Below are 14,298 nucleotides of genomic sequence, written 5' to 3'. Positions count from 1 at the left end.
CCTGACCTTGTGGGGAACATGATATTACTAGGCATCTCTGCCCTTTGTTGTGGTTCTGTCTTTAAAGTTCAAAGTATATATCTGTTACTATATATAATACTGAATCTGTCTGCCTGTTTACATATTTATTTATTGAGATACAGTGCGGAATAGGCCCCTTCTGGTCCCTCAAGTCGCCGCCCAGCTGTCCCCCAATTTAACCCTAGCCTAATTATGGGACAATTTATAATAACCGATGAACCTACCAAACTGTACGTCTTTGGACTGTGGGAAGAAACCACACCACCTGGAGGAAGCCCATGCAGTCCCAAGGAAGAACATTCAACCTCCTTATAGGTAGTGGTGTGAATTGAAGCAGTGTCTCCTGCAGTGTAAAGCGTTGTGCTGACCACTATGTTTTATGACGGTTGGTAAATAGCTGGAAGGTACATTACCACCACTTCTGAACTGGAGTGTGGGTCGGGACATCTAGGATGCCTCAGTTGGTGAGGGTCGATCCTGGATGCTGTGTCCTAGCTGTGTAGATATGCCCGCCAGGGCAGTACACTGTGAAGAGCAAGCTGTTGTCCATGTGACAAGCTCCTCCTGTCCAAGCATCCGATGAACCCAAAGAGACAGCAGAGACTGAAACAGTTTGACACCAGCAGTGTTGTTGGAGTACCCAGACAGCGTTGAGTTAAGCTGAGGACTGCCTTAGAGATTCCTGCTCTGGATTTTTCCCTTAAGTCTTCCCCATTAGTGGGTAGTGGAGGTTTGAAATCATTTTTCTTCCTTCTGGATGAGCTGCCAGCCACGGCTGGTGAGTCCCATCTGCCTGAAGTGACTGGTTTTAAGGCACTAGTCACCTGCCTTTGCCCCATCTCCTGTCAGTAGAAACTGTTCTGCCGGGCTGAGTAGCTAAACCACAGGTGAAGGCCAGGAGTTGGACTTAGTTGTCAGCGGCTGTTTGAGTCACACTCCATTGACAGCATTTAATAGGTAGTGGGAGTTTATCCCCACTGTTACTCCTAACTATAACAACCTTAAGGAACCAGGATATTTAAATCCTATGATTTTATTTTTGTATCAAATTCTATTAAAAAAAGGCCTGTATTTTAAGAACTGCACTGTATATTTAAAACAATAATCCTGTGATTATGCAAAAATTGCAGATGTTAAATTGTATTTTATCCCGTGATGACATTCAAATCAACTATCCTCTCTCTTTGAGTATGTCTTTGACACCTCACCAGTACGTGCTCAACTGTTTCTTATTGATTACAATACTCATCGTTTCCTTGTAGGCATAATCATTAAATCCTTAATCTGTGATGTGTAACTGCACAGCCTTTTGGAGATGTCTACAATGAACTGGTGGTGGAGAGTGTGGATAAAGATTAGTTTTAGCTGTCACATGTACATCGAAGCAGACAGTGGTACCCATTGTTTGCATCAATGCCCAGCACGGTCCAGGGGTGTGGTAGGGGATCTTGTAATTAAATTGTGTCCAATTATATACATCTGTCTATGAAATTTATATAAAAGGCTTATCAGGATCAACTCTTACTCAAGAACCAAGCCAGCAATTGCTGTCATGTGCTCTCCATCATCCATCTTTTCATTTTGATTTACTTTGATCAGTGGGGGCAGCCCACCAGGGTTGTTGTGCTTCCAGAGCCAACACAGCATTCCCTCAACTCACTAATCTTAACCATACATCTTTGGAATCTGGGAGTGAAGCAGAGTGCTTGGAAGAAACCCACATGGTTCATGGGGCAAAGGTGCAAGCTCCTTACAGGCAGCAACGGGAAATGAACTCTGATCTTCTGATCGTTGTAAAGCGTGATGTGAACTGCTATGCTACCATGCAGCTCTGTATGATGCCAATCTCGATGAGATACCAGTCAAGTTGACTGGATTGTGTTGAACCTCTACACATTAGCTGTCGGAGGGCGCTGTATTGCACTCTTAACATGTAAAGATCAAGAACGGCTTTGGCGGGGTGGCCCAGGCGTATCGAGATGCCAGGGTCCGGGTCCTAGAGCGTGGCAGTGCCCGGTGCTTGGACAATTTAAACATCAGCCCAGATAGACTGGAAGCCTGAATGTTAGGTACAGAGGCGAGGGTCAGGCTGATTTCGCTCGCTCTCCTGAGAATGCTTATTCCTTTTTCTGCAGTGCTGAGGCTATGAACTGATCCGGCTGCCGTGTTGAACTGGGGACAGGGGCTTTGGGCTGACGCTGGCTGCTCCAGGAACGTATCTGGGACTCAGTCTGGTTCGGGGTGCTGTTGGATTGTTTCTATTATTTGCATGACGTGTTTTTTTTTCCCTCTGTCTCTGCACAGTGGTTTTTGGTCTTTTTTAAATTGGGTTATTTGTGTCTCTTGCTCTGTGGCTGCCTGTTAATGCTGGAGACGAGGGTTGTGGTGCTGGTAAAGCACAAGGCCTGGAGATTACATTCTCTCCCCATTGGTCATTATACATCACTTGTGTGCACAGTTTCAGTTCCAGAGATGCCTTTGCTATGTCAAAGCTGCTATGTAAGTACTTTCTTTCTGCCTGCTCCTGCCAATGCACAATGTTCTGCAAATTGCAAGAACGTTGATTTTTATAACCTCTGGTAACCATTCCCCTCTGGTTTCCCTCATTCTGGTGCCCTTCTCGCCCCATTCTCTTCCCTTTCCTCACCCTCCTCACCTCCCTCTGTATCCCCGTCTCCTTCCACTTAATTTATTTATTGAGATACAGCACAAAATGACCCTTCTGGTCTTTTGAGCCGTGCTGCTCAGCAACCCCCCCCCCCCCCCCCACCTCGATTTCCTAGCCTGGACAATTTACAGTCCAATTAACCTACTGACCAGTACGTTTTTGGACTGTGAAAGGAAGCCAGAACACCCAGAGGAGACCCACATTGTCAAAGGGAAAATATATAAACTGTTTGGTGTTAGCAATTGAACTTGGGTCACTGGCACTGTAAAGCATTGTGCAAACTGCTATGCTATCGTACTGCCCCACTATTCCATGGTCCACTGTCCTCTCCAATTAAATTCCTCCTTCATCCATTTACTGCTTCCACCGCCTCGCTTCTCACATCATTCCCCTCTCACCTCACCTTCTTATACTGGCTTCTGCCTTCTTCCCTTCCAGTGCCAATGACTGGTCTCAGCCTGAAACGTTGTTTATTCATTCCCCTCTATAGATGCTCCCTGACTTGCTGAGTTCCTTCAGTATTTTGTATGTGTTCCTCAAAATTTCCAGTCACTGCAGAACTTATTTATTGCAATACAGTGCGGAATAGGCCCTTCAAGCTGCGCTGCACAGCGATCCCCTGATTTAGTCCTAACCTTAATCACAGGATCATTTACAGTGACTAACGGAACCTGGAGTACCTGGAGGAGACCCATGTGGTGACAGGGAGAACGTGCTGACATTGGAGAGAGTTCACAGAAGGTTTATGAAAATGATTGTGGGATTTAAAGTCTTGGCATATGAAGAGCATTTGATGGCTCTGGGCCTGTACTCACTGGAATTCAGAAGAATGAGGGGTGACCTCATTAAAACCTATCCCAATGTTGAAAGGCCTCGATAATGTGGACGTTTCTTATGTTGGGTAAGTCTAAGACCAGAGGACACAGCCTCAAAATAGTGGGGTGTCCTTTTAGAATGGAGACGAGGAATTTCTTTAGCCAGAGAGGCAAATCTGTGGAATTCGTTGCCACAAGCAGCTGTTGAGGCCAAGTGATTGAATATATTGGCAGAGATTCATAGATTCTTAGATTAGTCAAGGCATGAAGGCTTACAGGGAGAAGGCAAGAGTCTGGAGCTGAGCGGGAAATGGATCAGCCATGATGAAATGGCAGAGCAGACTCGATGGGCCAAATGGTCCAATTCTGCTCCTATATTTTATGGTCTTAAAGCATACAAACTCCTAACAGGGAGTGGCGTATCTTCTCACTGTTTTTCCATTATTGGTGACCCCATGGGGTGAAGGTTTTTGAGTGTTAGTGACCTCCCCCACAACCCCAATGCTGCATCGAAGCAGCAATATGGTTCATTTAAAGGGTAACAAGGCTTCCCAGCTCGCTGTATTTTGCTGATGTGTAAGTAAGCCACATAAAGGTGTGGTGTGAACATCTTTGCTGATGTTGTTCTGTTGCTTGTCGTGTTCTGAGTTGTCTTGCCATATGTTGGTGCTGGAACGTGTGGCAACACTTGGGGGCTGCACTCAACACATTCTTAGGTTGTGTTGGTTGTTAACACAAATGATGCATTTCACTGTATGTTTCGATGCACATAGGATAAATAAATCTCAAATCAGAATTTGAATCCAGCTTCTCTAGTGCCTGCTACTCTCATGTTGGAATTAAGTCAGAACATAAATACACTGGGAAAACTTTTAACAACACCAGTGTGTCATTTCCTCACGGATGTTAGTCATCCATAAACATTCTAATTACCAGAAGTGTGTACGTGGGATGAACGGTCTTTCGGAAATCTGAAACAAGAGGACATAGTTTTAAGGATAAAGGTGACAGGTTTAATAAGAGCCTGAGAGGCATTTTATTTTTGTTAGGTACATAGGACCAGTTGCCGAGGAAGTGAGGCAGGGACGTTAGATACATTTAAGAAGTACGTGGACAGATAGTCATAGAGCACTAACTCTTTGGCTCATCTAGTCCATGCCAAACTTTTGTTCTGCCTAGTCCCATTGATCTGAACCTAGAACTTAGCCTGTTTTAGGTGTTGCCAGTCAGCGTTAATCTCAATGTAGAACCGCCTCAGGGATTCCAGCTCCAGATTTTTCCCTCTGGTGGGGGGGGGGGGTTTACCCCGAAGCCTCCCCTACTGCCCCCCCCCCCACCTCCATGAGTGGGTATAGCCACAAGACAGCGGAGGTTTGAGATGGGATTTTCCTTCTCCTAGATGAGCTGCCCCATCTGCCTGAAGAGATTAGTCTGTGACTCTAAGATGTTGTTTAAATCCTCCCTCTTTTACCAGCCATTTAAGTGGGAATCAAATATTGCTTCTGAGAGCTATCTTGAGATTTCTTAACACGGTAAGACATTGGAGCCGAGTTAGGCTATTCAACCCATCGAGCCCGCTCCACCAAACGATCTTGCCGATTTATTTTCCCTCTCAACTACATTCTCCTGCCATTTCCCTGTAACCTTTGACAGCCTTACTAATTAAGAACCTATCAACCTCCATTTTAAATGTACCCAAATGACTTGGCCTCCACAGCCATTTGTAACAATGAATTCTCTGGCTAAAGACCATCCTTTGGCTAAAGAAAATTCTTCCTCATCTCTGTTCTTCTATTCTGAGTCTGTGCCCTCTGGTCCTCGACTACCCCACTGTAAGAAACATTCTCTCCATGTCCACTCTATCTTGGCCTTTCAATATTTGATAGGTCTCAAAGAGATTCCCCCCCCCCCCCCCCCCCGTTTTACTAAACTTGAGCAAGTACAGGCCCAGAGCCATGAAACAATCCTTTTATGTTAACCCTTTCATTCCTGGGATGATTTATCTAAGCCTCATCCTTTCTTAGATATGGAGCCCAAAACTGCTCACAATATTCCAGACGCTGTCTGACCGTGCCTTATAAAGCCTTGGCATTACACCCTTGCTTGTGTGTTCTAGTCCTCTTGAAACATCACATTTGACTTCCTTACCACTGACTCAACCTGCTTATGTGTGGGTAGGGTTAGATTCTGGGGTGAGTTGTTGGGAAAGAAATTGGGTCGGTCTAAATAGCTGCTTAATTGTTTGATCTCAGTTGATGGGATGAAGGTTCTGCTTCCGTACCTGTATGATGGTTAAGACCAAAAGCTTGGCTGAGCATTGTGGACAGAAACCCTGTGTCAGGGCTATGAGTGGAGGGGGGATGGGGCCGGTACATAGATGAGGGCAAGTGGTGAGGTGAGATGGGTCAACAAGTGATTGGTGAATCAAGCCAGTGGATGAGCACGGAGATCTCTCAAAGTTTTAGGCGGTTGAGGGGATGGGGTGGGGGTGTGGATTGCCTCGGTGGGAGAAGGAGAATTTCAAAGTTGAGCAACTCACACAAAATGTTGGAGGAACTCCGCAGATCAGGCAGCACCTATGGAGAGAAATAAAAATAAACAATCGATGCTTCTCTATCTCAAAGGGTCTTTGCCTCAAACGGTGACTTTTTATTCCTGTCCGTAGACGCTGCCTGACCTGCTGAGTTCCTCTTAACATTTTGTGTGTGTTGCTCCAGAATCTGCAGAATTTTTGAAGTTGAGTAATTTTTGCCAAGAGAGGTTGGCACACACGGAACAACTTCATTCCATTCATATTTCAGATTGTCAACTTCCGTAAAGAATGTATTTCCTCCCTTTTTCAAAGTCAAAGTTATTGTTATATGCAGAAGTACATGTATACTGGGGCTGGGGGTGTAGAGACGTCTCTACCAAAGGAGGTGTAAGGTGTACCTTCTCTCTATTAGTCAGGGCATGAAGGGATATGGGATACATGCTGCATATTGTAATTGTGATTGGTCATCATTATGGTGCTTTTTCTGCTTTGGTTATAGCGCCTGATCTACAAAGTACTGTGCTCTTTATTGAAATTAACGTTGCAGAGTTAAATATGTGAGGAGGAAGGAAAGTGTTAAATGGGTGGGAAGGAAAGTTTCAGTCCTAAAAAAGTATGGGCTGGGTTCCTGTGAGTAAATAGGAAATGTTTCTCAATGCTGCCCTAATTAAGCTTGTGGATCTCTTGCTGCAGTCAACAATCGCTAGGCAGTTTGCAGCAGGCATTTTTTCCCAGCTCTGGGCTCCTGCTCAGCCTCCCTTTCTCCAGTCGATGTTGAGGAACACCTTTCATTGAACACAAGACGTTGCTACATGACTGTATGGTGGAGTTGGGTTGGGGGGGAGGGGAGCTACTACACAGGATCAAAATAAGCTGCATAGCTCCATCATGGGCACTAGCCTCCGTAGTATCCAGGACATCTTCAAGGAGCGACGCCACACCCAGGTCCAGCCATTTTCTCAATGTTACCGTCAAGGAGATATAGAATCCTGAAGGCACATACTTAATGATTCAGGAACAGATTCTTCCTCTCTGCCATCCGATTTCTGAATGGATATTGAACCCATGAACGCTAGCTCACTATCTAAAAAAAATTCTATATTTGCACTATAATTTAACTATTTGTATTAACTGAATTACCCCTGTAATTCAGTTTTTTTCCTCTATTGTACTGCTGCTGCAAAGGCAACGAATTTCGCGACTTATGCCAGTGATATTAAACCCGATTTCTTATTCTAGTTCCTCACCTTTGTGAGCAATCACTCACTTGCCGATTTATTTCTCAATGTATTGAGCTTGCAATCAAAAATGGACTAAAGCAGTCCGCCAGTTGTAACTCCTTTTTTTTCCTTTGCTTCAATCCCAAAAGCCTGAGTTAGGTGCCAGCAACCATTTCATTTGAAGTATGTAAACTGAATGCAAAATATATTGTACACGAGATGCACTTCAGTCCCCAGAGCTGCATCTGGAAAATATCTGGGTCGTGGGTGTGGTGCTGATGGTTGTAGGTCAGTCTCTGCCCTGGGAGTGTTGTGAAGCATCGCCAAGAAGGTTACACAATCGTGACTGGTGTTCGCTTAGTGCATTAAATGGTGGTGGTTCAAGTAGCAACCTCAACACTTCCCCCTGTTTGTAGGACTCCACCCATTGCCTGTGCCTTCACTTTCACACTGTGTTTGTTCCAACAATCCTATAGCAGGATGGAGCCGTTTGAAATAAATTAATAACACTGCAACTGAAATATATTTTATTTTGGGGTGCTTGGTTGTGCTAGGGCAGTGTGGGTACCGAAACTGTCTGATCAGGGGACTAGTTTGAGCTCGTGGGATAACCCTCTGAAATTTCAACACCTTCCCTGCCTCGGTCAGCTTGCAGTTCCTTTTATAAACCTGATTGGGGGACTGGCGCTATGCAGCCCTTGCTGGGATTTCTGCTCGAGGCAGGCTTTCTTGCCTGAAGGGAGTGGCTGCTTTCGAATGTTCTCAAAATAGGAAGTATAGCAAACTGCTGGAGGGGTGAGGTTCTGCCTTCATCGTACTAATTCACATGCTGAATGTGCTTTTCCTCTGCCCCGTGTTCAGTGGCTGTCAAAATCATTTTTAGCCCAAAATTGTGAATTTGGGTTTCCCCTACGGATGCTTGAATACAGGCTGATTCTAGGGGGCATAACGTTGTCAGGACTGTGTTTTAAATGAGATGGTTAACTGTTGCTTCCCCATCCCAACTCAGGTGCACCTCCCCCACCAAGCACCAAGTCGAGGATGTTGTCTGGACATGGTGGGGGTGGGTAGGGATGTGCCTGACTTACAAGGTGAGGTTGCTTTGATCTAGGTGGTGTAGAGAGTTGCAAAAAGGACTATGACTAGGTGCGTACAGGTTACACGGACCAGGACCGTGTTGCAGATGTTGCCTGGATTTGGTGGGGAGGTGGAGGAAGGTTGTAGCTTGAGTTACAGGGATAGGTTGCTTAGGGTCACACAGAAATTATGTGCAGGTTAAGCAGACCAGGACCGGGTTGCGATTGACATTCAGCAGGATCTTGCCTGGACTTGGTGGTATGGTGGGTGTGCCCAAGTTAAAATTTCAAAGTAAATGTTATTACCAAAGTGCATGTGTGTAACCATATACAACCCTGAGATTCATTTTCTTGCAGGCATACTCAATAAATCTATAGAATAATAACTATAACAGAATCAATAAAAGACCACCCAACTTGCGCATTCAACCAGAGTGCAGGAGACAACAAACTATACAAATACAAAAAAAAAGATGATACTAAATAAATAAGCAATAAATATTGAGAACATAAGATGAAGAGACCTTGAAAGTGAGTCCATTGGTTATGTTAACATTTCAATGATGGAACGAGTGAAGTTATCCCCTTTGGTTTAAGAGCTTGATGGCTCAGGGGTAGGAACTTTCCTGAATCTGGTGGTGACAGTCCTGAGGCTCCTGTACCTTCTACCTGATGGCATCTGCAAGAAAAGAGCATGACCTGGGTGGTAGGAGTCCCTGATGATGGATGCTGCTTCCCTATGACAGCATTTCATGTAGATGTACTCAATGGTTGAGAGGGCATTACCTGTGATGGACTGGGTTGTATCTCACTTTTTATAGGAGAGGTGGCTTGGTCATGTTGCGAGCTGGGTAAAGAATAGATTGCGTACAGGTTACGTAGACTAGGACTACGCTGCGATTGAGATTATTAGGGTGTTGCCTGAATTTGGTGGTTGGTGGAGTGAGTGTGGAGTTACAAGAAGTTGTTTGGAGTAGGACTAGGTCGAGTAGAGGACTGCAATCAGTTTGTGCAGACTAGGACCATGTTGCATATGAGACTCACCAGGATCTTGCCTGGACTAGGTGGTTGAGGGGTGTATACCTGAGTTGCAAGGAGAGATGGCTTAGACTAAGACAGGGTCACATAGAGATACTAGGTCTAGATTTATGTAGACTATGACAATGTTGTAAATGTAATCTACCAGGATATTGCTTGGGCTGGATTCCTGATTAATCAGGGCATGAAGAGATATGGGGAGAAGGCAGGAAATTGGATCAGAGAAGGAAAATGGCTCAGCCTTGATGAAATGAAGTAGCAGACTTGATGGGCCAAATGGCATAATTTTGCTCCTATATCTTATGGCTTGCAGAAGTTACAAGGAGAGATACCGCAGACTAGGAGTTCATACATTTATAAATTGCGATACAGCAAGGAATCTTCAAGCCGCGCCACTTACCCTAGCCTAATCAGTGCAATTTCCAATGACCAATTAATCTACCAACTGGTATGTCATTGGACTGTGGGAGGAAACCAGAGCACCTGGAGGAAACCCACATGGTCAGTGGTGGGAATTGAACGGGTCACTGGTACTGTAAAACATTGTGCTAACCACTACACTATCCTGCCATTCCCCTGGAATGGGAGGAGATTGAGCAGGTCACCTGACAGAAGTATACAAGACCATGAGGCCCATAGACAAAGTGAAAACACAGTCTTTTTTTCCAGGGTGGGGCTGTTTAAAAAGGAGTGCATAGGTTTAAGATCATGGGTGAGAGATTTAAAAGTAACATGGGGAGGGTGGGGGGAGAGGTTGCAGATTCTTCATGCAAAGGGTGATATGTATTTGGAATGACCTGCCAAAAATACTGGTCGTGGTGGGTGTATTAGAAACATTTAAAAGCCATCTAGATAAGTAGATGGACAGGAGGGACTTAAAAAGCTATTAGCCAAGCATGAGCTGTTAGGATGTGTTCATAGAGCAACACAGTTGGCATGTATGAGTTGGGACGAAGGGCTTATTTTTGAGATGTGTGACTCTGAGATGTTAAATTGAGGCCTTGCTCGCTTGAGTATTGGGTGGACAATGCATTACAGTAGCAGCGGCCCGGGTTCAATTCCCGCCTTTATCTTTAAGGAGTTTGTATGTCCTCCCTATGACTGAGAGTTTCCTCTCCAGTTCAGAGACATGCCAGTTGGTAAATTAATGGGTCATTGTAAACTGTCCTGTGATTAGGCTAGGTTTAAGTTGGAGGTTTCTGGGTGGCACGCTCAAATGCCAGAGGAGCCTATTCAATGCTTTATCTCAATCAATCAATAAATTATTTATTAACAGTTCTGGGCGTGCTCTTTTAAAATGCTGTCATATTGCCAAAGTTGCAAGGGCAACAATGCTTTTGAAGGTACCTCACTGGAAGCATCTTTAAGAACTAGTCACATTCAAGAGACTCTTGGGAAGACACACGAGGGCGCAAGGAGTGGAAAGTTCTGGTCTTTGTGGATGCAGAAGGGATTAGTCTAGTTCAGCATTTGATTACTAATTAGTTTGGTACAACAGCGTGGGCCATGGGACCTGATCCTGTGCTGTGTTCTACCACTGTGTAATCAAAGTTACCAATGTGGTGAGAAGCACTTTGTAAATGCAAATACTCTTTCCAACTGCTTCTGGTTGGGCACTCTCACAAAACGTTGGAGGAACTCAGCAGGTCAGGCAGCATCCATGGAGAGGAATGACCAGTCAACGTTTTGCACCGAGACCCCTCGCCAGGACTGGAAAGGAAGGGGACAGAATTTAGAATACAGGTTTCCCCCACTATCCGAAGGTAGAGCGTTCCTGTGAAACCATTTGTAAGCCAAAAGGTCACAAAGCGAAGAAGCAATTACCGTTAATTTATATGAGAAAAATTTTAGTGTTTCCAGACCCAAAAAATAACCTACCAAATCATACCAAATAACACATAAAACCTAAAATAACACGAACATATAGTGAAAGCAAGAATGATATGATAAATACACAGCTATATAAAGTAGAAATAATACACAGTATAGTTTCACTTACCAGAATCGGGAAGATTGAGCCAAAACCGATCTGTAGAAAAAAATCAGCACGTATATGCATGCGCATACACCTGTCTGCGCAAGGCTTCACGGTCACGTTAGACTTTCTTGGGGTAAACACAAGTTTAAAGCGGGTGTCTTTTTTCGTAATTGTGAAAATCCTCTTTTGTTTATGTATATGTGTGTGTTTATTTAGATCATAAATAAAATCTGATGGTGATGCAACCAATTAGAATGCTCTCCACAGTACATCTATAGAAATTTGCGATTGTCTCCTAATGAAATATATCCACTGTGGTGCCTTCTTTGTAACTGCATCAATAAGTTGGGCACAGATTGATCCTCAGAGATACTGATACCCTTCTGATCCCTCTGAGGATTGGTGTGTGTTCCCTCGTCTTACCCTTTGTGAAGTCCATAATTAGTTTATGGTTTTACTGATGTTGAGTGTAAGGATTTTGCTGCTATGCCACCCAAAGAAATACCTTGCTCCTGTATGCCCTCTTGTTGCCATCCGAAATTCTGCCAACAAAAGTTGTGTCATGAGCAACTGTAAAAATGAAGTAAAGGACTGAAGAAGGAATGTAATGGGGGAGGACAGTGAACCTTTGGGGGTGGGGAGGAACCAAAGGGAAGAGAAGGTAAGGGTTTAGAGGGTAACAGGAGTGGGGAATGGAGAGAGAGAGAGAGAGAACGTTGAAAGGTAATAACTGGATGTTGGAGAAATCAATGTTCATGCCATCAGGTTGGAGGCTATGGGGAATATGGAGTATTGTTCTTCCAACCTGAGCTTGGCTTCATCTTGGTAGCAGTTACTCAAGATTTCCAGCAACTCTTGTTTCAGGTTTGACTCTGATTTCCTCCCATGTGTCCCTCTGATTGCTAACATAAGTTTCATGTTTTGTCTTCTCCCCCCCGGGCAGATTTCTGATTGGCCAACTGGTGGTGGTTCAGCGACGTGCGCCTGACTGGAGACAATGAGTGAGCTAGAGCAGCTACGTCAGGAGGCAGAGCAGTTACGGAACCAGATAAGGGTGAGTAGTGGGCAGCTCCCACAGCCCCGGTGTCTCTGTGGGAATGAATGATGTTACATTGAAGAGGGTAGAGGGGTTATTAACCTGAATTTTGGTTTTGGTCCTGTTCCTGTCCACGAGGTCTGACTTGGGATGGTGTTACAGCACCAAAACAGACCCTTTGGCCTGTCTGGTCCAAACTGATCTCGTTGTCTATCCAAGCCTGTCCTGTGTGCCAGGCTTTAGCCCATATGCTCCAAACCCTTTCCAATCTGTCTCAACCACCTCTTCTGGCAGCTCATTCCATATACGGACTGTGCTTTGTGTAAAAGGAAAGATCGCCCCTCAATTCCGACTACATCTTTTCCCTCTCACCTTAAATCTACGTCCTCTAGTTGTTGGTTCCCCAACCCTGGCGAGAAACACAGCATGCAATGAATCAATCAATGCCCCTTATGTTTGTATACGCCTCTATAACATCTCTGACATCCACAAGGAATAAAGTTCTGAAAGTCCCGTTGAAAGGAGCAACAAGCAATCTGCTGGAAGAACTTAATAGATTGAGCAGCATCTGTGTAGGGAAAAGGAATTGTTGATGTTTATCCTCCCTCCTCTTAGTACCCTCTCTCTCCTTTACCCCAAATCCACTCCCTTTTTCCTCTACTTACCTTACTCTGCCTCCTCCGTTGCCCTCCCCATTCCTTTTACCTCCTGTACTACTGTCCCCTCTTCCCTACTGTCCCCCTTCCCCTCTGTCCCCCCCCCCGTGCCCCTCTCTCCCTCCCCATCTTCCCCCCACCTGTGTTTTCCCCTGTCCTTTCCCTGGCAGATGTGAGGTGTTTATTAGGAGGCGATGGCAACCAACAGGGAAGGGAACAGGCAGCTGTTGGGAAAATCTAACTGTGCAGCTGAGGCCCCTCACTATCTAAAACTAGAGTCCTGAGCAGCTCAAACGCAGAATGAAGTCCTACAGCATCAGATTTCTCTATTTAAACTACCAATGTGGAAATGTAAATATTCCCGGGCTGCAAAACTCCAGTCTGTAAATGGAGATGGGATGGAGATTTTGAGAGGAAGCAGAGTTTGTCTAATTGATTTATGATGCTGAATGTCCTGTGACTGTGCCAGCATCCAGTCTGTCTATTACTGATTTCAGAATCCCAGAATATTTCCTTTTTCCCGGGGGAAAAAAAAACAGGGTAAAGATATTACAGAATTCTTTCAGGGACAACTTGGTGGATGATTGCATTCTTTTACCCTCGTGTAGCCCCATTGGTAAGGGTTGCTCCTTCAGTCTGGATTGCCAGTATTGGAGATTGAAACATGCAGTGAAATATGAACACAAGATGCTGGAAATCTGGAGTAACACAGACAAAATGTTGGAGTAACTCAGCAGGTCAGCTAGCATCAATAGAGAAGAACAAAGAGTTGATGTTTCTAGGCTGAAGGGTCTCAGTTTGAAACGTCAACTCTTTGTCCCTCGATGCTGCCTGACCCGATTTCCTCCAGCAGTTTGTCTGTATTAATGTAGTGAAAATGTGTTGTTTTAAAAATTGTGCAGTTATCAAAACATGTATGCAGTACACAACCCTGAGATTTGTCTTCTCACAGTCACGAGACCCATTCAAACATCAGAACACGCAAAAACAAAAACCCAAACTGCATAATTGGCAAAAAAACGAGTCAAAAGCACAGAATGTAAATCATCAACCCATTGAAACTGTGTAGGAATGTTCACAAATTTTAGTTCAGTTTTGTTCACTTTAGTGCTGTGCCATTCGTTGACTGCAAAATTGCACAAAATAGCAATTATTTTAAAAAAAAAGAGTAAACAGAAACATGTCATAGCATGAATGAACCTCAGAATCCAATCCACAAACTGCATCGATTAAACAAAGACTCCAGCAACTTCCACT

General features: G+C 44.5%; 1 protein-coding gene across 3 annotated transcripts in view; it reads left to right on the top strand.

Moving 5' to 3' along the window:
* The window catches only part of LOC132396932 (guanine nucleotide-binding protein G(I)/G(S)/G(T) subunit beta-2), a 145,637-nt gene that overhangs the window by 88,395 nt on the left and 42,944 nt on the right, over positions 1–14,298 (top strand). For all 3 annotated transcript variants that reach the window (XM_059975048.1, XM_059975049.1, XM_059975050.1), the window contains one exon: positions 12,293–12,403. In XM_059975048.1, the coding sequence (XP_059831031.1) occupies positions 12,347–12,403 (57 nt within the window). In that variant the 5' untranslated portion in view covers positions 12,293–12,346. The remainder of the gene's footprint in view (positions 1–12,292; positions 12,404–14,298) is intronic.

Source organism: Hypanus sabinus, chromosome 7, assembly GCF_030144855.1.
Source record: "Hypanus sabinus isolate sHypSab1 chromosome 7, sHypSab1.hap1, whole genome shotgun sequence".
In the NCBI taxonomy this organism is placed as follows: Eukaryota; Metazoa; Chordata; class Chondrichthyes; order Myliobatiformes; family Dasyatidae; genus Hypanus; species Hypanus sabinus.
This window is presented reverse-complemented; position numbering and strand designations above follow the sequence as displayed.